This window comes from Xyrauchen texanus, chromosome 17, assembly GCF_025860055.1.
Source record: "Xyrauchen texanus isolate HMW12.3.18 chromosome 17, RBS_HiC_50CHRs, whole genome shotgun sequence".
Classification (NCBI taxonomy): Eukaryota; Metazoa; Chordata; class Actinopteri; order Cypriniformes; family Catostomidae; genus Xyrauchen; species Xyrauchen texanus.
Window position 1 is genome coordinate 14273862 of NC_068292.1, and position 24075 is coordinate 14297936.

General features: G+C 38.0%; 1 protein-coding gene across 1 annotated transcript in view; it reads left to right on the top strand.

The window, feature by feature from the left end:
- The window catches only part of LOC127657805 (triple functional domain protein-like), a 188531-nt gene that overhangs the window by 155981 nt on the left and 8475 nt on the right, over positions 1 to 24075 (top strand). The window contains exons 36-50 of the mRNA XM_052146720.1: positions 7551 to 7834; positions 9855 to 10025; positions 11280 to 11369; positions 11447 to 11595; positions 14941 to 15007; positions 15812 to 15915; positions 16297 to 16366; positions 19157 to 19246; positions 19351 to 19443; positions 19593 to 19643; positions 20194 to 20271; positions 20597 to 20788; positions 20889 to 21069; positions 21956 to 22590; positions 23470 to 23720. Of these exons, the coding sequence (XP_052002680.1) occupies positions 7551 to 7834; positions 9855 to 10025; positions 11280 to 11369; positions 11447 to 11595; positions 14941 to 15007; positions 15812 to 15915; positions 16297 to 16366; positions 19157 to 19246; positions 19351 to 19443; positions 19593 to 19643; positions 20194 to 20271; positions 20597 to 20788; positions 20889 to 21069; positions 21956 to 22590; positions 23470 to 23720 (2506 nt within the window). The remainder of the gene's footprint in view (positions 1 to 7550; positions 7835 to 9854; positions 10026 to 11279; positions 11370 to 11446; positions 11596 to 14940; positions 15008 to 15811; positions 15916 to 16296; positions 16367 to 19156; positions 19247 to 19350; positions 19444 to 19592; positions 19644 to 20193; positions 20272 to 20596; positions 20789 to 20888; positions 21070 to 21955; positions 22591 to 23469; positions 23721 to 24075) is intronic.

Below are 24075 nucleotides of genomic sequence, written 5' to 3' on the forward strand. Positions count from 1 at the left end.
TGACATTATTAAAAGAAGAAAAGGACCTTTCCTTTGGCAAAGGTCATGGGAAATGTCAAACAGCCGGTTCTCTTTCAGCAAGGACCATCTGTATTTATAGAATGTGAAAGAGGAACCATCATAACTCACGATGATCAGTGTGTTCAACCTCTTCAAATTGCTGACCAGCGTAATGTGTTTGCTGAAATGTTCTAGGTATGTTTGTAAGGCTGTTGGTGTGTTGCAATATATTCATAGGAGCTGAAAAATCCATCTTTTCAATGTGAGACTAAGGCAGAATGATGATTAGTCCTGGCATGAGCAGTTACCGGTCTATTTGTAAGAGTGACACACACTCTTATGTGTGTATATAGGCAAAGGAAGCAGTCTGACTGGCCACAGCCCAGCTACTGTGAAGCAGCCAAACACACTTTAACAGGGAGATCTTTGTGGCCACTCGCCCCAGTGCAGGCTCTGTGAGAGGCAGAGGTTTGTTTAGATGATATATAGAAGTAGTTGTTTGGTTATTTGATATTCATGCTGTGACCTGATATTGGCCATACCTGTCAGTGCCACTGTACGCTTTTAGACTATCATTTACCATTGGGACATTTTATTACTGTTTTCCCGATTAAAAATGCAGAAAACTTTCCAAGAGGTCAAAGCCTGACTGAAGTTGTTTTGCTGAATGCTGTCATCAACATGGCATTTTTTTTATTGTGCTCATTTGTATGCGCAATCTTACACCAATAAGCCAACAACATATGCGGTCATGTATGCACCTTTGTTTATGACCATACCCTGATAAAGGAGTGGTGGTGGCTTAGTAGACTAAAGCACATTACTGTTAATCAGAAGGTCACTGGTTCGATACCCACAGCCACCACCATTGTGTCCTTGAGCAAGGCACTTACCACCAGGTTGCTCCAAGGGGATTGTCCCTGTAATAAGTGCACTGTAAGTCACTTTGGATAAAAGCGTCTGCCAAATGCATAAATGTAAATGTAAAGGTTTTCCTTAGGTCATAAATGGCTTAAGAATAAACTGATCGGCACACATAGATTTTTGCACATTACCCCTAATTCATGTTGCATGTAAACACCTTTACGGTGTCCTTACTAGCTTATCCAATGTGCACAAGTGTTGTGCACATATCAGTTTATCTTTTTAAGTCAGAAGCAGAGAATAACCCCATGAAATCTAATCTCACGTAAACACAGTTTTATTGCGTTTTTGATCATTATCAACATATTGATGTGCATGTAAACATACTTAGTCATCATATAACAGACTCTAAAATACGCTAAAACAGCATTACTTTTATAATTATTATAAGTAATAAATGATAATTATAAATAATAATACATTAATTCATAATCATGAATATTTTTTTATTATTTATTATCAAAATAATTAAATATCAGATTTCTTTCTAGATTTCAATTATAAAATTGGATGAATCTCACAAAACTTCCCAAGAACATCTCAAGGTAATATTTCACCCCAAAATCTACAGGAAAGCAAATACTGTGTGTATGTACTGTGTGGAAGACTCTGAATAAGTTGAGATGGTCTGGCTCTTCTAGAATGCCATCTTTCATATTCAGCATGGAGTTTGTAGATTACACCTCTGCTGGCTCTAATTCTCCTTCTCTTTGAATCTTCTCATCCGGCCTTCTCTTCTCTCTCTCTCTCTCTCATTCTGAGCATAACTCACTCACAGCTGTGCATGGAACACCAAACCTCCCACTTTTTTTCCACTCCTCTCCCTCCCTCTCTCTCCCTCTCTCCCGTTCATTGTCCATCACTCTCTTCTCAGCATTATGTGTCTAGAGGAGTAGTTTAAGTTTGCATACACCGTTCAGAACTCTTTTTGACATAGCACATGGAATACAATAATTTCTATCAGTCCATTCTGTCACATGGGTTCGGCTTCAGGACGCTCAGAGAACTGCAAGTATTGGCTGCTGGATTTAGGTATGTCATTTACACTGGACTAAAACACTGTCAGGACTGAATACAGTATCATCCATCAGTATCATGAATACAGTCATACATTCTAGTTTATTAAAGGTTTATTGAAGTGGTTTAAATAAATGTGGTTTTAACTTAGCTAGAAGGTTTTGAGAACGTTTAGAAAAGAACACAATATATGTTGATATGCAGATAAATAATATCTAAAGTTTTATTTCATTGGGCATATTTGATGCTTTTTTGGGATTTATACAGAAACTGCATGAAGAATCAGTCATTTAAATGGGATTCAGGTGGTATTCTGATGAATTATTGGTCAGTAATCTATGTTATACAGCATTTATTTAAAAATGATTATATTATTATACAGCAGTTAGTTATTTGTTCTGATTAGACAAGCAAGAGTGCTAATATTTAGCATAACAGCATAATGTATCATTCCACCATTTCTGTTAGTTGACTGATGACATGCACAATCTTAAATATATTAATGACTTTCTGGTCAAAAAAATAGCTAAAACAAATATTCCCTGTTCATCCTGTTCCAGAATTGTGTAAGTTTTTCCAAGTAACTTGGAAATGTTTTGTTGCTGTTTACATGCAAGGGCACTGTCTGCCATACAGTAAAGGTTGCCACACACATCTAATAAAATAATATGAAGTCTATGTTTGTAAATGGGTTTTATGATTGTTAATTCAAAACTAAGAGTTTTTTTTTTTTTTTTTTGAGAAACAGACCAGAATATTTAGCTTATTTGAACATTTCTGTCATAAATCAGAACTGCTCATAAGGTGTCAAGCAAACCTCTTTGTAATATTACCTCTGAGACCTTGAAGTTAGAGATTCAAAGAATGTGACAGCATCCTTCAGCCATGCCTGCACACCGTGATGTCACACCCCTTCCTGGTTAAGGAATGTATAATGTATAGTCGGCCGGTCATTAGCGCAAAATAATCCCAGACAGTGAGAAAGCAGGTCTTTATTTTGCGATAGTGACTGGCTGACAGCACACTCATTTTATGAAATAAATAAATGGAGCCGAAAATGTATTTAAGTTCAAATGATTCTATTATGTGAGAAGAAAGAGACTGCAGAGTGATTTGAGATGCATAAAACTAGCACAGATATGTAGGAAAGTCATTGTCTGGAACTAGTGTTGTCACGATACCAAGATTTCAGTAATATCGATACTAGTAAAATTTCACGGTTCTCGATACCAATATCAATACCACAGCAAAAATATGGTAATGTGTCATTAAACATGCTCCTTTAGCCTGTTTAAAGCTGTACATTTCAATGTAAATAACAAATGAAAACAAATGCATAACAAACGTATGCATTATTTAAGTGTTTTTTTAAATAGGGCCCTATTGAAATCTGTTTTATTCTTTCCTAAATCCTGTTTTCCATTCAATTAATTGTTTTTAGAATGTAATGTTTTAATGTTTAATTCAATTTTTATCATCAAAATAGTGTCTAATGTAATTCTTTCCTAAAACGTTTAACCAAAGAATATTGAACAACTACTTTATAGCATACCATCGCATTTTTTACCTAACCTTTCTTCAGTACAACAGCACTCTTGATTTATTATATTGTTGAATTATTATTATTTTTCATTATTAATAATAATTATTATTATAATTTGATATTATTATTAAATCAATTATTTTTGTTTTTATACTATGCAGTGAATATTACATTTTACTATACAGTTGAAATATATTTCTTTCTATAATTCAATTTCAGGCATTTAGCTTTTATTTTGACGTGAGCTTTTATTTTGACGTAAGCTTTACTTTTGTTTGCAACATGGCCCAGTGTGATCATTGTGCACACTGGTATCATTATATCTTTTTTTTTGTACTGACTTGGTACCCAAGTACGGGTACTTTTGACATCACTACCTGGGACAATGGTCAATTATATACTTTAGCGGTCATTATACAAAAGCGTTTCTCCACAGAATGCCACGATGGACTAATCATTAAGTGTTCCAGAGAGACAATTAGTAACGAATGTTACCTGGGTTGGGACAATAAGTTTCTGTTCGGTATAATGTAGTGTGACTATGACTATGTTTCTGATGAGGAGACAGCAGGACAAATACATTTAGTGTCCTCTCAGGACCCTCTCTGTGGCGTTGAAGGATGGGTTGGTTCAGATGTGAATTTAAGGACAAGACAGGTAGCACACTTTCAATACTGTATAAAAATTTACTTGTGGATATTGTGAAAATCAACATGCTTGTGTACAGCTGTATCAATTAACATTTATATCTTGCTACAATGCTTGGAAATGATGTTAGTTGAGTATTTTAACCCCTCAAAAAATGGTTCATGCAGGTGGAACAACATAATGTAATAATAAATACAGTATCTGCTGCATTATTCAGTGATGCCGCTAACAGTGTAGACAGATTCCTGAATCAATGTCTTTTATGAGCTGGTTCTTTAGTGAATCGCAGCAACTACAGAATTAATCAAATTGAATTAATCTGACGTATTACTTTCGTCATTTTTGACCCAAGATGAAGCAAACATTTGTACTGTATAATGTGTGCTTAAGGCTCATGAGACTTAAATCAGTGTCTATAAATGTGTCAGTAAATAACTGACTTGTTGTTCATATGACAAATAGCTAAACATACACATGAGTTTTCTTGTAATCAGTGTTATTCTCTAAAACCAAAAACATGACAGAAGGAATTAAATATGGTACCATGCTTTTTGTGAGTGTTGTATTTTTATTGCATTGCATTAATGCTGCCTCTAGAAAATTTGTGAAAAGTCATTGAGTCGACGTTTGGCAACAGAATGCTTAAGGCAGTAAATGCAATAATATTTCCTTTTCTTTCTATTTCAAATATATATTTCCCAAAAGTACAAAAAGAATCATTAATGGAACCGTTAAGTAACCAAGTGTTTGGGCGAATGGGAATCAAAACAAGAATCATTAAATGCCTTGCAATTCCCATCACTATGTGTTTGGCTTGTGTGTGAGAGTATATATGAGGAGAGTGAGACCCTTCGAACTTGAGAAAAGCAGATCAACACAAGCAATACCCACTTTTTAAAACACGTGCCTGAACAAAAAAGATGTATTCATCAGCTCTTGATTTTTCCTCTCCTCCTCTGAAAACGGTCTGTCAGAGGCCGTGGAGGCGGTTCTCCTGCACATCAGTAGACTGAAAAGAATATCTTATGCAAGCTCTATGTAAGGAAGTGCTCTCTGAGGAACACAGCGAGGTCTTTACAGAGCGTTTCGCAGTTTCAGATTTGAAGAGGACTGAAAATACAAAGCACTCTGAAGTGAAAATTAGAGCCACAATTTGCATCACTATGAGAGTCACCTTGCTGAGAGAAAAACACATTCACTCTCCACAGTACATGTTCGTTATTAGTGGAACTCTTTTCCAACTTTACAATGAAAATACCACAGGCACATTTTTTGCAATTATGCAATTTCAGGTTTTCATATAGATACAGTAAATATACATTATAGTGCAAAATCTTAGGCACATTAAATGTTTCACAAAAGCATTGTTATTTTATATTATCTGCTTTAGTGTGTCAATAGGAAATCTACATGTTAGATTTCCAAACATTCCTTTTGCGAATAGAATAGAAGTAGAACAAGAAGTCCTGCAACCGAATCTGAACATCATTGAGTCAGTGTGAGATTACATGAAGAGACAGAAGCAATTGAGACAGTATGAATACACAGAACTGTGGCAAGTGCTCCAAGATGATCTGAACAATCTTGAAAAACTGTGTGCATGTGTACCTTGCAGAATTGGTGCCATTTTTAAGGGGTCATGACATGAGGAATCAAAATGTCCTTGATCTTTTAACATAAACCGGTCATTACAGGTCATTACATTAGGTACAATACAAACATACTGTAAGTTTCAGATCTCAAAACTTCCTGGTCTCGGCATGCACTTGATGTACGGTCTCCTTTCTTTTCTTTTTACCAATAAATGCATTAGTTCAGTGACAGTTATGGGCACTTCCTTTCATATGGGAGAATCAAACATCTGCTGATCCTTTTGACATGATGAGTCAGATAGACCGCTAACTATTGCTTTGTTCTGTGTCATTTTTCAAGTGTACTGCATCTATAGATAACATTAGTCAAGGGGTCATTTTGACAAACTTTGCGAGTTGAATTAGGAGAAAGGAATTCATATTCCTGCGCTGCTCAGCACCTCTATCAGCAGGGGTTTATGAATATACACACAAATTGTTTGATATACAATGAGTCTATTCTAGATAAACTTGATACTTTATAGATAACTTTCTAGATTGACTTGGTTTAGATTAAATGATTAAAATAATTATTTAGTTTTCTTATTCTATTATTTCTGAACATCTGGGTTTATTAGATTTACATTTATTTTACATTTACTCTCTGTTCCCCCTGTGGTGCATTTGTACATTTTTCTTGCACACCTTTGTTTCCTATAATGAAAATTAATCAGATTTCTCTGACCAGGTTGCATTCTAATAAAACAACATGCAATTTGAATCATGTTGGAGTACATTTAAATGTTGCAAAAAACTTAATGTGAATCGTGAATCATCCATAAGTTTGATAAAAAGATTGTATTTTTTCATTCACCCAGCCCTACCTCATGGAACATATTAAAATAATAAAAAAGGCATGACATGACCCCTAATAAGGCATAGGGTGGTCACTTCAAATACTAATTTCCTTTTTTTGTTTTATGTCTTCTGCACTTTACATTAAGTTAATTGATAAATAAAAAATATTCATGGCATTATTTTTGAAAACATCCCCTGCCTAAACTGTCTTAAACTTTTGCACAGTACTGTACAAAAAAACCTGAGTGCACCTTTAAAACATACATTACAACAGTATACTGTATTTATAAATGTGTTAAAGGTGGCACTTTATAATAACTTTCATTAACAACATTATAAGCCACATTATCTAATGCTGATGAAAATAGGTCATTATTTAATGTATATTTAAACAGTTTTATATATCTGTAGCCTTGGAGTCATACTGTATATCTTTATATTGTGTTTGAATGCTAATGATCTGTTAAGCATTACATCATGATTAATAAGTACTGAACGTAATCACAAAGTGTTATTGTGTTACTCGCATAGGTCTATGCGTTATCTAAATATTCAATAGCCACAAAATGTGTTCAGACACTTAAAAAGTACACTTTTCATGCTAAATATTTCACAAAAATATTTAGATTATAAAAGAATAGGTTGTTCAACTTATTTGCAAAAATGGCTCAAAGTTATTTCTGAGAAAAGGTCTAGCATTATTTGTTTGCCACTTTGCTTGATATTTTGCTAAACAATGAATTTACATTATACATCATACATTAAGTGTAACTTCAGTGTCCAAGTACTTTTTGGGACCACTGTTTAAATCAAAGCATCATTAAAGGAGATGGACAAGTTCGTTTTGTTTAAGGTAGTTAAAAAAGTATTTGTTTTCTTCTCAATTAAATATTCCCAATGTTTAAATGGGGAAAATACATTGACCTGCTCTCTATCTAACTGTAAAGTCCAGCTAATGACAGCACTTTTTTCTCTCGCTCTCTCTGTAGACACACTGTCAGTGTCCAGTAATGAAGGAGGTCTGTCAGGCAGTGCCACACTTCAGCCGGGTCATTTGCAGAGTTCCCCTGGACCCAAGCGACCCGGTAACACTCTACGTAAGTGGCTGACCAGCCCCGTCAGACGCCTCAGCAGTGGCAAAGCAGACGGACACATAAAGAAACTCGCACACAAGCACAAGAAGAGCCGAGATGTGCGAAAGAATGCCGAACCTGGCTCGCAGAAAGACTCTGACGACAGTGCCGCCACACCGCAGGATGAGACCATAGAGGAGGTGAGTGACCCGGAAACCAAATACCTTGTCATGTCTAAAACCATTTTAAACAGCATTATTTTATAATTATTAAGCATGCATTTTAAATTAGCTCATACTAATTGAGAGACTGAATGCAATAGTTGTACTAATGAAGGCAAAAGGTGATTAAAAATGGTGATAAACTGAAAATATGACCAATCGCTAAAATATACGTTTTCCTTTTAACACACACTTTTCCATCAAATTGAATTGAGTAATCTTTTAATAATGTACATTATTATGAATTAAGGGCAATGCAAAGTATTTGATTTATTCAGTTGAATTGTATAATCTTTAAATATGTTTACATTATTATGAATTTAGCATAATTTGAGGTATTTTTTGATCAAACTGAATTGAGTAATCTTTTAATAATATACATTTTTATCAAGCATAATGCAAAGTTTTGAATTAATTAAACAGAATTGTATAATCTTTAAATAATGTACTTTATTTTGAATTAACCATAATGTAAACCATTTAATTAATCAAACTGAATTAAGAAATATAAAAAAAAAATACATTATTATGAATAAAGTATAGTGTGAATTATTTAAATAATAATATACATTTTTATAAATGAAGTGTAATAGGTGAAGTTTTTAATAAACTAATCTGAACTGTATAGTCTTTAAATAATGTACATTATGACAGATTAAGTGTAATGTGAATTATTTATTAATCAAACTGAATCGTTCAATCTTTAAGTAGTGTACATTTTATGAAATAAACAATGTGAAGTATTTAATTTAAACTTAAACTGAAATGCTTCATATTTGTGCCTAATTATTAATAAGGTACATTATCCAGTTTGATGGAAATTTTTCATGCAAATAAAATATATAAATCTTACAAATAGACAGAAAATGTGTAAATATTGTCTACACAAATTTACATTCATTGTAAACATTCATATATATATATATTGGAACCAAAAATCTCAATGTTGACAGTGTTGAGTAGTAATGCCTAATGTTATGTAGATTATGTAGTTTGATTACAAAAATAAAGTACTTGTAATTAGATTACTTATTTAATGTAATCTGATTGCAGTTACTTTTCTGTGAATTTAATGTTTACATAGGGATTATGTTTACTAATGTTTAAGGTAAGTAGTGGCACTTAATACACTTGAGTTTTTCTGTAAAAAAATGCAATGAGTAATCCAAAAGTAATCAGATTTGATTGTCTAAAAAGTACATCACAGATTACGTTACTGATTAAAACCTTGGTTATAATGTATATGTATAATTTTTAAAGGGTACCAGATTATATTTCAGAAGTAATCTACCCAACACAAGTTGTTGATCAAAAATAAAAAAGCTCACGAAAAACTATTCTTATATTTTATGTAATATCATTGTTATGGGTTCAGGATGGGCAAGAATGTAGGTGGGAAGCAGCAGAACAGTCAACATAACTTAATGACAGAACCGAAACATAACATAAAACACATAGACACACACACAAACACAGCGGCCGCGTCTCTTTCTCTCTTGATCTGGCACCCCCGGCTCATCTTTATCCCCCTCCCGGCTGATTAGGTGACTCAGCACTGGTCACACCCTCCTCCTCCTCTTCACACTCATAAAGGTGAACAATTAAAATTAAAAACATTTCCTTATGCATTTTGCCTAAGAGTTCTATTGCAACAGTGTGTAAAGTCAAAACAGCTCCCAGATGGGTAAATGTGTGTTATTACAGTATATGGTAGTTGTCAGTCATATCATGGTTACTGCATCATTTGAAATGTTAATGAAGGCAAAAGAGAACTGTATCTGTCTTTTAAATGCTCCACGATATCATTTGTAACAGTCTAAGTGTTATTTATGTCTCGTGGTGTCCAGTGTGGAGCAGTTATAAATACAGTGTGGTGCTTCTGCTGGAAGTATTTTGTTTTAAAAATGTGCCACAGCTGCTGTGCTGTTTTACAGTAAAAGAGTGTTATCTATTTTTGTCTCTCTTTCTCTGTATTTCTCTTTCTCTCTTTTTTTCACAGAGGATGAGAAACGAGGGATTGAGCAGTGGCACTCTGTCGAAGTCTTCTTCCTCAGGGATGCAGAGCTGTGGTGAGGAGGAGGGCGAAGAAGGCCCAGACTCTGTTCCTCTGCCGCCCCCCATGGCCATTCAGCAGCACAGCCTTCTGCACCAGGATTCACAGGAGGACAAGGTAAATATCACTCATACAACTAGACTTATTGTGCAAGATTCATTGGTGCTAGTTTTTTGTGATCTTTCATCATATTCTTTTATGTTTTATAGTAGTTTTATGTTGTAGTAGGCTTTGTTTTAGACTACTGTTGTAGGTGATGCAGCCTTTCTAAAATTTTGCCATTAGGTAAAACAGTCATTTAATGCAGGGTAATGTTAATATGAAATAGTTTATGAAAAAATAAGCAAATAATGATTACCATTGGGATATGTCAAGATGTTCTTGAGGGCGAAATAGACCATCAGACTCCATGTCCAAAAAGCCTCCTCAAAAGTAGGTGAGTGTTTCAGGAGGGGAGGAGTCCTCCACAATTGACATGCAAACTTACATTCCAGTCTGGCTCCATTGTGTTATGACATACCTACACTTCAGATAGATCAAGTCCAACCTATTTTTTTTTTTCTGGTTTTGAATGCTGTTTCATGTTGACTTAAACCTGTGACCCCATGATGATATAGCTTAAAAGATCAGTGAGGTGTCTGATAGATCTCTAACTGCTGTGTCTTTTCTCTTTGTTTTTAATGTTCTCCAGCATTACGTTGATTTCTGTTCTGCCTCTGTTTTGTCTCAGTTTCCCTATCTCTCCATGTAGTCTTCTCTCCTTCAGCCTTCTCCTCCTTTTTCTTTCTTTTCAATCTCTTTTCTACTTTCAAACCTCATCCTCATTCTACTTTTTTGCCTTCTCTGCCTTTAACCTTTTGAACACAATCAGTTGTGCTTTACCAGAACATGTTTCTTGAGGCACAGAACTGATCCTGTCCATTAGTATTACTACAAATGTGAACTCATGACTGTTATAGCTTGAGAAAGCCCTTCTGTTCATGACCCGTCATGTGCCCTTAATGGAGTGCACATGCAGCGGAAGGTCATGTGTGGTGCACTTACTCTTTACCCAAAACAACCCAAATCTTCCAAACCAAAGTTCCTACTTCCATTCCACCCCGTATTACCTCCACCACTCTGAAATCAGTCCCTGATTGGCTGATGAATCGAGAAACCACACCCATTACCATATTTGGACTGGAACATTTCCACCCTCAGTGTCAGAGTACTACAGTGGTGAGCATAATTACAGATTTACATTATAAATGGAGACAGAAGCCTGGCCAAGCTTGTTTAATCTGTTTATACAACAGGGTAATCCTAAGAAATGGTTATACTTCCACTTCAGTGAGACTGTGAACATTGCTTCTTTCTTCTTTTTTTGCATAGGCTCGCCTCTCTGGGCATCCCAGCAGCTCAGAGACGCCGAGTGCAGCTGATCTGGTCAGTGCCATTCAGGAACTCGTCAAGAACAAAATGGTAGGAGAGGCGTTTTAACTAATGTCTTGACATTGTATATTTTATATGATCCTCTAATTCACCTTCCTCTCTCACAGAGTCTAGAGGACAGGCCCAGTTCTCTCCCTGTTGAGCAAGTAGACAGCAGTAGCCCCTCCTGCAACCCCTCAGATAACTCCCTCCTGTCTTCCTCCTCCCCCATCGATGAGATGGAAGAACGCAAGACTGGCTTCCTCAAGAGAAGACAGTGCGTCGCTCTCTTACAGTACCTCAAATATTTATATATTTTCTGTTGAAAAGACCAGCTTCGTGGAAATTCATTCTGGTCAGGTCAGAATGAAGAAGATTTTTCTAAAGGTTTATGTTGGGTATGTTGTTGCCTGCTGGTTGGAAATTGATGTATGTTGTTCAACAGTAAAACAAAATCTGGTTAGCCAGCATGGTCTTTCTGATGAACAGGGTTTGAATTTAGCTTTTATTAATTTATGTACTGGAATGTCTTTTGAAAGTGCTTGACTTTCAAACAGAACATTTCTTCTGTTTAATATGTGTCACCATTCTGGGTAAATTCTAGAGATTTTGTACGTGAAAATCCCAGGAGATCAGCAGTTTCAGAAATACTCAAACCATCCCGTCTGTCACCAACAATCATGCCACGGCCCAAATCACTGAGATCACATTCTTTCACCATTCTGATGGTTGATGTGAACATTAACTGAAGCTGTCTGAAAACTGAAGATACTGACCCATATCTGTGTGATTTTAAAATGGTCACTGAGTGTACAGTATATACAGATCTGGAAAAAAAGTTAGAGACCACTGCAAAATTATTACATTTACTATTTATAGGTATGTGTTTGAGTAAATTAAAATGTTTGTTTTATTCTATAAAGTATTGACAAAATTTCACCCAAATTCCAAATAAAAATATTGTCATTTTGAGCATTTATTAGCAGAAAATTACAGCTGGTCAAAATAACAGTTTTCAGACCACGAAAATTGCAAAGAAAATAAGTTCATATTCATTTTTAAACAACACAATCCTAATGTTTTAACTTAGGAAGAGTTCAGAAATCAGTATTTGGTGGAATAATCCTGATTTTCAATCACAGCTTTCATGCGTCTTGGCATGCTCTCTACCAGTCTTTCACATTGCTGTTGGGTGAATTTATGCCACTCCTGGTGCAAAAATTCAAGCAGCTCGGCTTTGTTTGATGGCTTGTGGCCATCCGTCTTACTATTGATCACATTCCAGAGGTTTTCAATGGGATTCAGGTCTGGAGATTGGGCTGGCCATGGCAGGGTCTTGATCCGGAGGTCTTCCGCTAGTTTTCTTTGCATTATTCGAGGTCTGAAAACACAGCATCTTTTTTGTTATTTTGACCAGCTGTAATTTTCTGCAAATAAATACTCTAAATTACAATATTTTTATTTGGAATTTGGGTGAAATGTTGTCAGTACTTTATAGAATAAATAAAAAAAATTCATTTTACCTATACATTGTAAATCCAGAGAAACTGAACTTTTGGAGTGGTTTCTTATTTTTTCCATATATATATATATATATATATATATATATATATATATATATACACTCACCTAAAGGATTATTAGGAACACCATACTAATACTGTGTTTGACCCCTTTCAGCCTTCAGAACTGCCTTAATTCTACGTGGCATTGATTCAACAAGGTGCTGAAAGCATTCTTTAGAAATGTTGGCCCATATTGATAGGATAGCATCTTGCAGTTGATGGAGATTTGTGGGATGCACATCCAGGGCACGAAGCTCCCGTTCCACCACATCCCAAAGATGCTCTATTGGGTTGAGATCTGGTGACTGTGGGGGCCATTTTAGTACAGTGAACTCATTGTCATGTTCAAGAAACCAATTTGAAATGATTCGAGCTTTGTGACATGGTGCATTATCCTGCTGGAAGTAGCCATCGGAGGATGGGTACATGGTGGCCATAAAGGGATGGACATGGTCAGAAACAATGCTCAGGTAGGCCGTGGCATTTAAACGATGCCCAATTGGCACTAAGGGGCCTAAAGTGTGCCAAGAAACATCCCCCACACCATTACACCACCACCACCAGCCTGCGCAGTGGTAACAAGGCATGATGGATCCATGTTCTCATTCTGTTTACGCCAAATTCTGACTCTACCATCTGAATGTCTCAACAGAAATCGAGACTCATCAGACCAGGCAACATTTTTCCAGTCTTCAACTGTCCAATTTTGGTGAGCTCTTGCAAATTGTAGCCTCTTTTTCCTATTTGTAGTGGAGATGAGTGGTACCCGGTGGGGTCTTCTGCTGTTGTAGCCCATCCGCCTCAAGGTTGTGCGTGTTGTGGCTTCACAAATGCTTTGCTGCATACCTCGGTTGTAACGAGTGGTTATTTCAGGCAAAGTTGCTCTTCTGTCAGCTTGAATCAGTCGGCCCATTCTCCTCTGACCTCTACATCAACAAGGCATTTTCGCCCACAGGACTGCCGCATACTGGATGCTTTTCCCTTTTCACACCATTCTTTTTAAACCCTAGAAATGGTTGTGCGTGAAAATCCCAGTAACTGAGCAGATTGTGAAATATTCAGACCGGCCCGTCTGGCACCAACAACCATGCCACGCTCAAAATTGCTTAAATCACCTTTCTTTCCTATTCTGACATTCAGTTTGGAGTTCAGGAGATTGTCTTGACCAGGACCACACCCCTAAATGCATTGAAGCAACTGGCATGTGATTGGTTGATTAGATAATTGCATTAATGAGAAATTGAACAGGTGTTCCTAATAATCCTTTAGGTGAGTGTATATATAGTGTATACATGTATAAATCTATATTTTATACAGTTGTTAATAATCTGCTTGTGGCATATCGTAATTACTGTAATTACGAGATTCCTACTAGTAAATTCCATTTAAATCACTCATAAAACATGTTATATTATATGTATGTGCCGAGTTCTCCTTGTTGCTGGAAAAAGTGCTTGAAAGTCCTGGATTTTCATTCAATGAAGCCTGTATGAACCCTGGATTAAGCTGATTTACCAAGGTTGCTGGTTAGGCTACTCAAGAAGCTCGGTGGGGACCAGCATCCAAACTGGTGGTGACCAGCAGTGCTGGTGTTTTCAACAGGGTTATCTCTGTTCTCAAACTTAGTGAATTTAGTGCCTTACTGTCTATTGCCTACATTTCCTAACATCCTAACCAAAATGGAACTTCATAAGTGACTGATTTGGAACAGTGTTTATAGGCAGCAACTCAACATGTCACACCAATAACGCAGCTGGTTTGCAAGAAACCCTTTAAATTAAGTAAACCCTTATTGACAATAGCCTAACAATTATACATGAATAAGATCAGGCATGAAACTGAGTTTCGACGAGTATATTTATATTTGACATTTCCCTTGACTTGTCTGCCATTGTAGATAAATATTTTCACTTGAGCTTGTCAGGAATTGCGTTCTCTGTAAAGGGTCCTTGCAATGCTGCCTTTGGAACTGAGCTGCTGACTATATACTGTATATATATATATTAATGATTCAATTGAATTTGACGATCATGTGTGTCTCTTTTTGTTGTGTTCAGTTATGTTCTGCTGGAGCTAGTGGAGACTGAGAGAGACTATGTGAGAGACCTTGGTGCAGTCGTGGAGGTGGGTGTATCTTCTGTTCTTATGCTCCCAACAAATACTGCTGTGAGATCCCTATGGTGACCACATTTGACTGAAAACATTCATTCAAATAATAATTTGAGTTCTATTTGTTCAGTAATCTAGAGTGCAACCGCGACATCACATTTTTTCACACCTTTATTCCGGAAGAATATTTCCCATTCGTTTTCTCAATAGGGAAAATTAATCAGCTTAATCGGACCATTACAAATTAAAAAAATAAAATAATTAATAATAAAAAAATGGGTGAATGGGCTGTCGCTGCTCAGCTCTTTTGCCTTGAGTTTAATTTTGTTTGTAACAATGGTTTCTCTGATTGAAGGATTATGGGTTGTGTAGTTCTACCCTGGAAGTATATTTATTTTTTAATGAAGTTGAAAATGCATTCAGTTGTGGTTTCTACAAAAGCATATATCATCGCTTAACAATCTCGAAGCACATGGTTGGTCTTTTTTTGTTAAAGGTTTATACGTCATCGTTAAAAATAGTTTCCTCTATGGAGAAAATTAATGGGAATTTTACTTCTGAAAGTCAAGTGTTGTGCACTATTGAGGGATTGTGTTGTGTTTTGAAATGATCACATGATGTTTTTAACTGGTAAGGGTGTCTCTGAATGCTCTGTGTCAGCTATTTTAGCACAGTTTCATATAATGCCAAAGTGTTACATAGGAAATGAGAGTGGTTTGAGTTTGCTACTTCCTCTGAATGGTAGCTCAGTGAGATTGCATGTTTTGTACGTGTCACTGTCTCCATGGTAACCATGTCCATGTGTTGCGGCACCTGCAGGGCTACATAAGCAGGATGAAGGAGGAGGGGGTACCCGATGATATGAAGGGCAAAGACAAAATCGTGTTCGGGAACATTCACCAGATCTATGACTGGCATAAAGAGTACGTAAAGATAAGACGCAGAGCTCCCATTCCAGAGATTGTCCAGTTTTGATATGTTTCATTTATTACCAATACTGATTAATATTTTATGTTTTAGTGTCTATTAAGCAATATGCAGAAACATTCGTAATTGTTTTATTTCTGCTTTTTGAAAACACTGGTAACTAAATAATCAGTAGACTACAAAAAAAAAAAAAAAATTTATTTATTATGAATATTTTAAGAATAATTATGAAATAAGTTTTGTTGATGAGCTAAGTCAGTTATGACAAAGAATGATTTTGGGATGAGATTTAGCAATTTATCGGTAGACCTAAAATGAAGGACCGATAAGAACTACTGTATTTTTTCTGTCATTAATGTTACCTCTATATTTTATAGCTTCTTTCTAGGTGAGGTTGAGAAGTGCTTGGAGGATCCTGATAGACTTGCATCCCTGTTTATCAAACAAGTATGAAATGGTTTAATGTGTGGTTTCATTCTTATCAAAAAATAATTATGAGCAACTGCACATTTGTGTTAGATTTAAGGCCACGTTTGTATTTCTCCTCTACTAGCACCACCATACATAATTACAAAGATAATGGCTTGAATGTTAAAGTTTCCCAAACACTCACCTCTCTGCCATTAGTCAAGAAACGGATAGTTCCTCCCTAACTTGTGTCATTAATTAAATAGATAGTTCACCCAAAAATGTTATTCTCTCATCATTTACTCACCCTCATGACATCCCAGATTTTATAGGAACCGCTGTGCCAGGCTCGAAGAGAGCGAGGCACCTGAGCACTGACTGAGCGCGCTCATCATTGAGACTGAGTCTAACTCCATGCCGAGAAAAGAGATGCTCTGAACCGGGACGAGCTTGCTCTTTTCCCAGTTGACCTGAAGCCCTAGACGGCTGAGGTGCCTGAGCACCTGGTCCCTGTGAGCGCACAGTAACTCTCGAGAGTTAGCCAGGATGAGCAAGTTGTCGAGGTAGTTGAGTATGCGGATGACCACTTCCCTTAGTGGGGCAAGAGCTGCCTCTGCGATCTTCATGAAGACGCGAGGGGACAGGCCGAAGGGGAGGACCTTGTACTGATACGCCTGGCCGTCAAACGCGAACCTTAAGAAGAGTCGGTGTCGAGGCAGAATGGAGACGTGGAAGTACGCGTCTGTGGCAGGGCGGAGAGCGGGGCCGGGTCGTGATCCTACACACCCGGTCCCGTATTAGGCTAATTATGCCTCTGTGAGGGTTAAAGGTCGACTGCAGGGGATCATGCGGGAGAGAGAGATCGTTTACGGACATGTTCGTCATGAGTGTGTTTGTGTCTTCTTTTAAGTTTATCATTAAACTTCTATTTATATCGTCAAGCTGGTTCTCACCTCCTCCTTTCCATGGATCATTTTACAGCGTCCTTCAGGTCTACCGCCTCGAACCAATCTAGCTGTCGAACGCAGGTAAGAATCTGTTTCTGCGTGAGCATTTTGAATGGGAGTCTGTGTAAGGCCCGGTTGAGAACTCGCAGTTCCAAGATTGGTCGCAACCCGCCGCTTTTTTTGGGTACGATGATGTAAGGCCTGTAGAAACCCTTCTCCATCTCGGCTGGAGGGACGGGCTCTATCGTATCCTTGAGGAGCAGGGTCGTGATCTCTGCTCATAGGGCGCTGTCTTTCTCGCCGTGCACGGAAGGGGAGCAAACACCGCTGAAATGAGGCGGTGAAGAAGCAGATGGAGGCGATTTCTCACATCATGCCACGGCACCGCCCAACCAGCGCGCCCTGCGCCCCGCCTGCCTGCTAGGCACACAAGGCAGCGTCTGTGGCTGTCGGTCTTGGAGAGAAAGCATCCGCATCCAGGAACAACACAAGGGTGGAAAGGCATCCTGAAAAGGGCGTTTAACTCCGCTGTGTATTGCTCTTTTGTGAGTGGAAAACTCAAACTCTTTTAGGAGGAGAACACTCTTTTAACTGTGAAAAGCACTGTCGAAGCACCCAGAGGCGTAGACTGCACATCGTGCATAGAGAGAGAGAACGCCAGCTGGAAACGCGCCGTAGATCCAACAGCAATGCTTCTCGCTGACAGAGGTGAGTGAAACAGTGGTGAACTTCAGCTTGCTGTTGCAAAACCGTTCGGCTCCGAAGAAAAATTCTGACTGGCACTCGCTGCCCGCTTCCCTTTATACCCATATGTCCGGGTTGGGGCATGCAAATTCTGTCTGCCAACTTGACATTGGCCTTTTCTCAGGTTCAGAGGTACGTTTGGTATCCCAGGAAGACATAACGTCGAGTGAGTGACAGAAGGGGAACTTTCTTTCTTCTGCTGAAAACAAAGATTTTAAAAAGAATATTTCAGATATGTTGGTCCATACAATGCAAATGAATTGTTGCCAAACTTTGAAGCTCCATAAAGCACATAAAGTCAGAATAAATGTAATCCATAAGAGTGTCTTTTGAAGCAATCCAGTCAGTTTTGGTTGAGAACAGACCAAAATATAACTCCTTTTTTACTGTGTCTTGCCAATGCAGTCTTTAGGCACAACCAATTGGTTGATGATTGCCCAGAGCGCTACATGACGCTATAGGAAGTGTAATCTAGCTTGAAATCTATTAAATCTGTGAAGATTTATAGTGAAAATGTAGTTATATTTTGGCCTGTTCTCACCCAAATTCAATTAGATCACTTCAGAAGAAGGATTAAATTACTGGAGTCTTAAACTATGGATTACTTTTATGCTGCCATTGTGCTTTTTTGGAGTTTTGGTCTCCTTTCAAATACATTTTGAGGACCTACATAGCTAAGATATTCTTCTAAAAATCTTAATTTGTGTTCTGCAGAAGAAAGTCAGTCATACACATCTGAGATGGCATGAAGATGAGTAAATGATGAGAGAATTTTCATTTTTGGGTGAACTATCCATTTAAGTTTTGTCACATTATTGTTCTGTGGTGAATGTAGTCACCGTTGTTAGGCACAACATTATAGCATTACATAAAAAGTCAAATTCCTTTTCTAAAACAGTATTACCATATATGATGAAAATATATTAAGAACACATTTTTATAAAAAATAATTATTTTATCAAGCACATTTATCAAATATCTTTATACTGCTGGAATTTATAGTTCCAATTTCAGCACTGCTAGAAAGCTATTGACCAATCAGCATTCACTTTGGATGTTTTACTACCTGTTTCAACAATTTTACTGTATTTAACACAATAATTATGTTCTGTCTGAAATGTTTTTATTATGTTTACAGGAGCGGAGATTGCACATGTACATTGTCTACTGCCAAAACAAGCCTAAATCAGAGCACATTGTTTCTGAGTACATCGACACGTATTTTGAGGTAAGACCCATGTTGCTACCCACGTCCTACCTGACATGATTCATGGAAATTGTCACAGACTATCTTGACCACACACACTCATCTCTTCTCTTTATCTGCATCAGGATCTAAAGCTGAGGTTGGGTCACAGGCTACAGATCACAGACCTGCTCATCAAGCCAGTGCAGAGGATCATGAAGTACCAGCTTCTGCTGAAGGTCAGGCAGGGGAAATGACATGCAATTCCAGTACTAATGACACACACAGTCTCATGCTTGTGTAACAAGTGGTGTTTTAGAGAGAAGCAATCATTATCTTGATTATCATTTGATTGTATCTCATCATTATTCTGGTTGGTTAATTTTAGGATTTTCTCAAATTCTCCAAAAAGGCTGGTTTGGACACCATAGAAGTAGAGGTAAGATTGTTAGTTAAAAGGATGCCATTTACTCCCCCTTTTGTCATTTCAAACCCGTGTGACTATCTTGGTACTATTAAACACAAAAGGAGTCACCATTCACTTTCATTGTTTTGAACAAAGATGCAATGAATGGTAACATTCTGATTTCAACAAACCCCTAACAGCTATTATTAAACTTTGGTTCATTTTAGACATAAATAGTGCTGCTTATTGAGCAGAGGTGTGCTATTACTTCACTAAGCATTCAGACTTTTTTCACCTGGTTGACTATAGAACAGTTGACATTGAGTCCCAATATAAACTTCAATATAAACCTTACGACTTCAATAATCAATCACACAAATCACACAAACAACCACATAGCATCATGCTAAAATGCAGTCATAAATGTTTAACAACCACATAGCAATGCTCTGCAACACCCACAACATCCTAGGATGACATGAAATAGAGTTTTGCAATGGCAAGGATCACGGAGTTTGTTTATTTGTTAACATTGTGTTACATAAAAGTATATGTAAATGTTCTCTCTTGTGTTTTCTCACAGAAAGCTGTAGAGGTGATGTGTGTGGTTCCTAAACGCTGCAATGACATGATGAATGTTGGACGCCTCCAAGGCTTTGATGTAAGAAGCCTTTCTCTTTGTTTCTTTCCAAGAGTTATGAGCATGCAGGTGGAAAGCAATTCAAAATTAAACAGGGCATTGACAACAAATTAGCTGTCTAAACCAAAACAAAAAAAAACAAGCAAAAAAAAAAATAGTAATTATCTGATCATCGCTGTACAAAGTATGAAGACATTCATTGAGGTGCATTCTTTCATCTTGCTGTACCGATAATTTAAATTTCGTTTGCACTTTTTGTTTTACTTTTGTTCTTTTGTTCTGTTTGCATTTGTTTTAACACAGTCTTCTGTGGTCTGAATGTTTATTGTGTTATGTATATTTTCAGGGTAAAATCGTAGCCCAGGGCCGACTGCTTCTCCAGGACACCTTCATGGTCTCGGACCAGGATGGTAGTCTTCTTTCCCGCATGAAGGAGAGGCGTGTCTTCCTCTTTGAGCAGATAGTTATCTTCAGTGAACCTCTAGATAAGAAAAAGGGCTTCTCTATGCCAGGCTATCTGTTTAAGAACAGCATAAAGGTGTGTAGAACCTCCTCAAATGTGCTAAAACGCACCTTGTGACACTTGGTGCGTACACTTTCTTCACAGTCCTTACAAAAACCGTTCACTCTCCCTGCAGGTCAGTTGGTTGGGTCTAGAGGAGAGCCCTGACAATGACCCTTGTAAGATTATTTTGACGTCGAGGTCATCGACTGGAAGTACAGAACACTATGTCCTCCACTCCTCCAACCGGGCAGTTTGCCAAGCCTGGATACAGCAGATCAGCAGCATCCTGGAGAACCAGAGAAACTTCCTCAATGGTAATGGTCAATTTTAGAGCAGTGCCTCTCAACTATTGGGTCGTGACCAAAAAAAGGGTTGCACGTCACAGACAGTAGGGCAAGACATTGCTAAAGGCAAATATTAATATGCATATCATAATAAAATCCACATAATTGTGCATAGTTAGGATAGCAAATTAATACACTTATCAACTTTTAAAAGAGAGGAGAAAATTATGCACAGTCTATCCAATCAAACTCTATGGCATCCTGAAGCATAACCATTGAGAACTACGATCTTATAGTTCATCTCCAACAAAAATTGTCTTTTGGTTGATAGGCATTGCAATTTGTGATGTTCTGAGGTACAGTAGATTTGAAGTAAGATTTGAGTAATAATTGAGGAGGTTGCCTAGTGATTACAAAATGGGCTGATTACCACCGTTAGGACCATTTAAGCTGTTGAGACTGTCAGTGTACTGTTACTTGCTTTAGATAAAAGTGTTAGCTAAGTCATTAAGTAGTTGAATATGAATAAAGCAGGAAATTATGGGTGGGAGAAACAAGCAAAAATGTACATCGCGTTATTCTTTAAAGTTTTGGTCGTTAACGAAATACAGTATATCGTGACTCGATTTAAATAAATGCCCAAAGTAATGGAACACCTGTCATGTTCCAATGCAATGATACAACTTTATCAATACTTATAAAAAAATAATATTTTATATATTTTACTTCTCTGCATCACTTCAAATTTTGAAGCATTTTTTCATTACTGCATTTCTACCAGTTGACACATTTCTAGCGGTAAATCGATTTAACTTGTATATCACCAACCCATTATGGCAATATTTATAGTTTTGCTCTTCGACATTACACTACAACATTCATCTATACAAATGTCTTCAACAATGTTTCCTCTTAGCACTGACGTCACCCATTGAATACCAACGGAACCATGTTGGGGCGAGTGGTCTTGGGGGACCCAGCAGCAGTGGACTCCCGGGGGGTAGCAGCAGCTCAGCCATGGGTCCTGGCTGTGGCTCCCGGTCCCGAGGTTCCAGAATCCCTCAGCCTTCCTCTCGTCTCCCACAGCCTGTGCAGCACCACCACGCCCCCGCCCCAGATGACCGCACCTCAGGTACGTGCCCTCTCCCTGACCAGGACCTAAATGGTGAGGCCCCAAGGATGCGAGTCTTGAAGGAACTGCAGGAGGAGGCCCAGTCAGGGGCGCCCATCCCAAGAGCCTCAGTGGCTCCCCTGTCTCTCACCCTAACGAAGCCCCGTCTCGGGGTCCCTTCGCCTATTCTTTCCCCCTTGATCCCACAGACATTCACACCCTTCGTGCCAGGTATCCTAGTCCAGAAGGGCTCCCCATTTTGTGCCTCCATGCCAGTCTCGCCCACTGGCAGGCCTGGCTCTTACACAGAGCAGAGTGACACGTTGAGTCGCAGCCAGAGTCAGACCCGCCGGCACTCCACACACAGTAAGGAGCTGGACCGCATCAGCACCTGCTCCTCCACCAGTGAGCAGTCCCTGCACTCCACTCACAGCAATGGGGTAAGAGCCAAACACTAGCTCCAGTCTTCAGTGAGGCCTAGTCCTGCTTCACCTGCACCTCTGGCTTCATACTAACCTGCTGTGGGTGTGTATTCGTGCATCGTCCTGGAGCTAGAAGAGGATTCTCACAGGCTGTTGTGGATATTAACCAGCCTGGTTTGATTGTGCTGAGCAACTAACAAATTTTTCGCCACAGCATTTCTGCTGACTCTGTCTGCTCTGAACTTGCAGGATTTTCTGCAAACAAGCATTGCAAGCAAATAAACCAGCAAACTAACAATCACTAACACGTACATCTTTTTAACCACACTTTTTTGGACAGATTTCTATTTAGTCGTTGCATTCTTGAGATTACTTTTACAAATATTGCAGCAGGGTTTTAAGGGTGTTAGATTTTTTTCTGTTAGTCAACAGAGCTTTCAGTGTAGTTTTGAAGAGGATCTTGTAAAGTGAAGCTGAGACAGTATGAGGAGAAACAGTCCACTTGCAGAAAAAAATAAGAAAAATAAAAAATGGCAGCTGTAAGAATTGATGTCCTGCCTTTCTATTAAAAGAGTTAATCCGCTTTTGATAGAGTTTGGTTACCCAAGACTGCCCTGGCACTTTCAATGGACCAGCCTGAAAAATAAAGTTTTTAAGAATATTTTATTTAGCTTTACCAAAATGGTCACGAGTGACCTGACTTGCCTTAAATGGACTTTTACTGCAGTGTCTTTGCCATATAAACTGTATTTTCCTTAAAATGCTGTCTTGCTGATTCTTACTCTCTAACATAGCCAGCAGTCTAAATGTCTTTTTTTTATGTGGTTTGACATACTCATTATATAAAGTGTAGAGCTTAATAATAATAATGTAAAATGTGCATGTTTCTGTTCTCAGAGTGAAAGCAGCAGCATCAGCAGCAGTGTGTCCACCATGTTGGTGACCCAGGACTACGTGGCTCTAAAGGAGGATGAGATCAGTGTATATCAAGGAGAGGTTGTGCAGATATTGGCCTCTAATAAGCAGAATATGTTTCTGGTTTTCCGCGCTGCCACAGAACAAGGCCCAGCGGCCGAGGGCTGGATCCCCGGCTACGTTCTGGGTCACACCTCCACCATCATTCCCGACTTCCCTGACGGAACCCTCAAGTGAGGACTGCTTTTGATTGTTATTAATAGACTGATCAGTAAGGTGTAGTGGAAGAATTTTGGTGTGGCTCGACTATCATGCCACTTTCGTAAAACCTGTTAACTTGGCAAAACATTTCCAGTTTAACTTTTCTAGTAAAGGTACCACATATGTTATTCACTCAAGCAGGGGCTTTCCATTTTTTTTTTTGCTATGTTGCTATTGTTCACACACCATCATTGCAATGCGGTCAAAACTCTATATTTTTCATTTGCTGAAAACCACCAGCTGTGCTTGAAATATCATAAGATACAATAGTTTGAAAAATTATGGGCATGATTTATTTGCAGCTGAATGCAGAATGTCCACAATGGT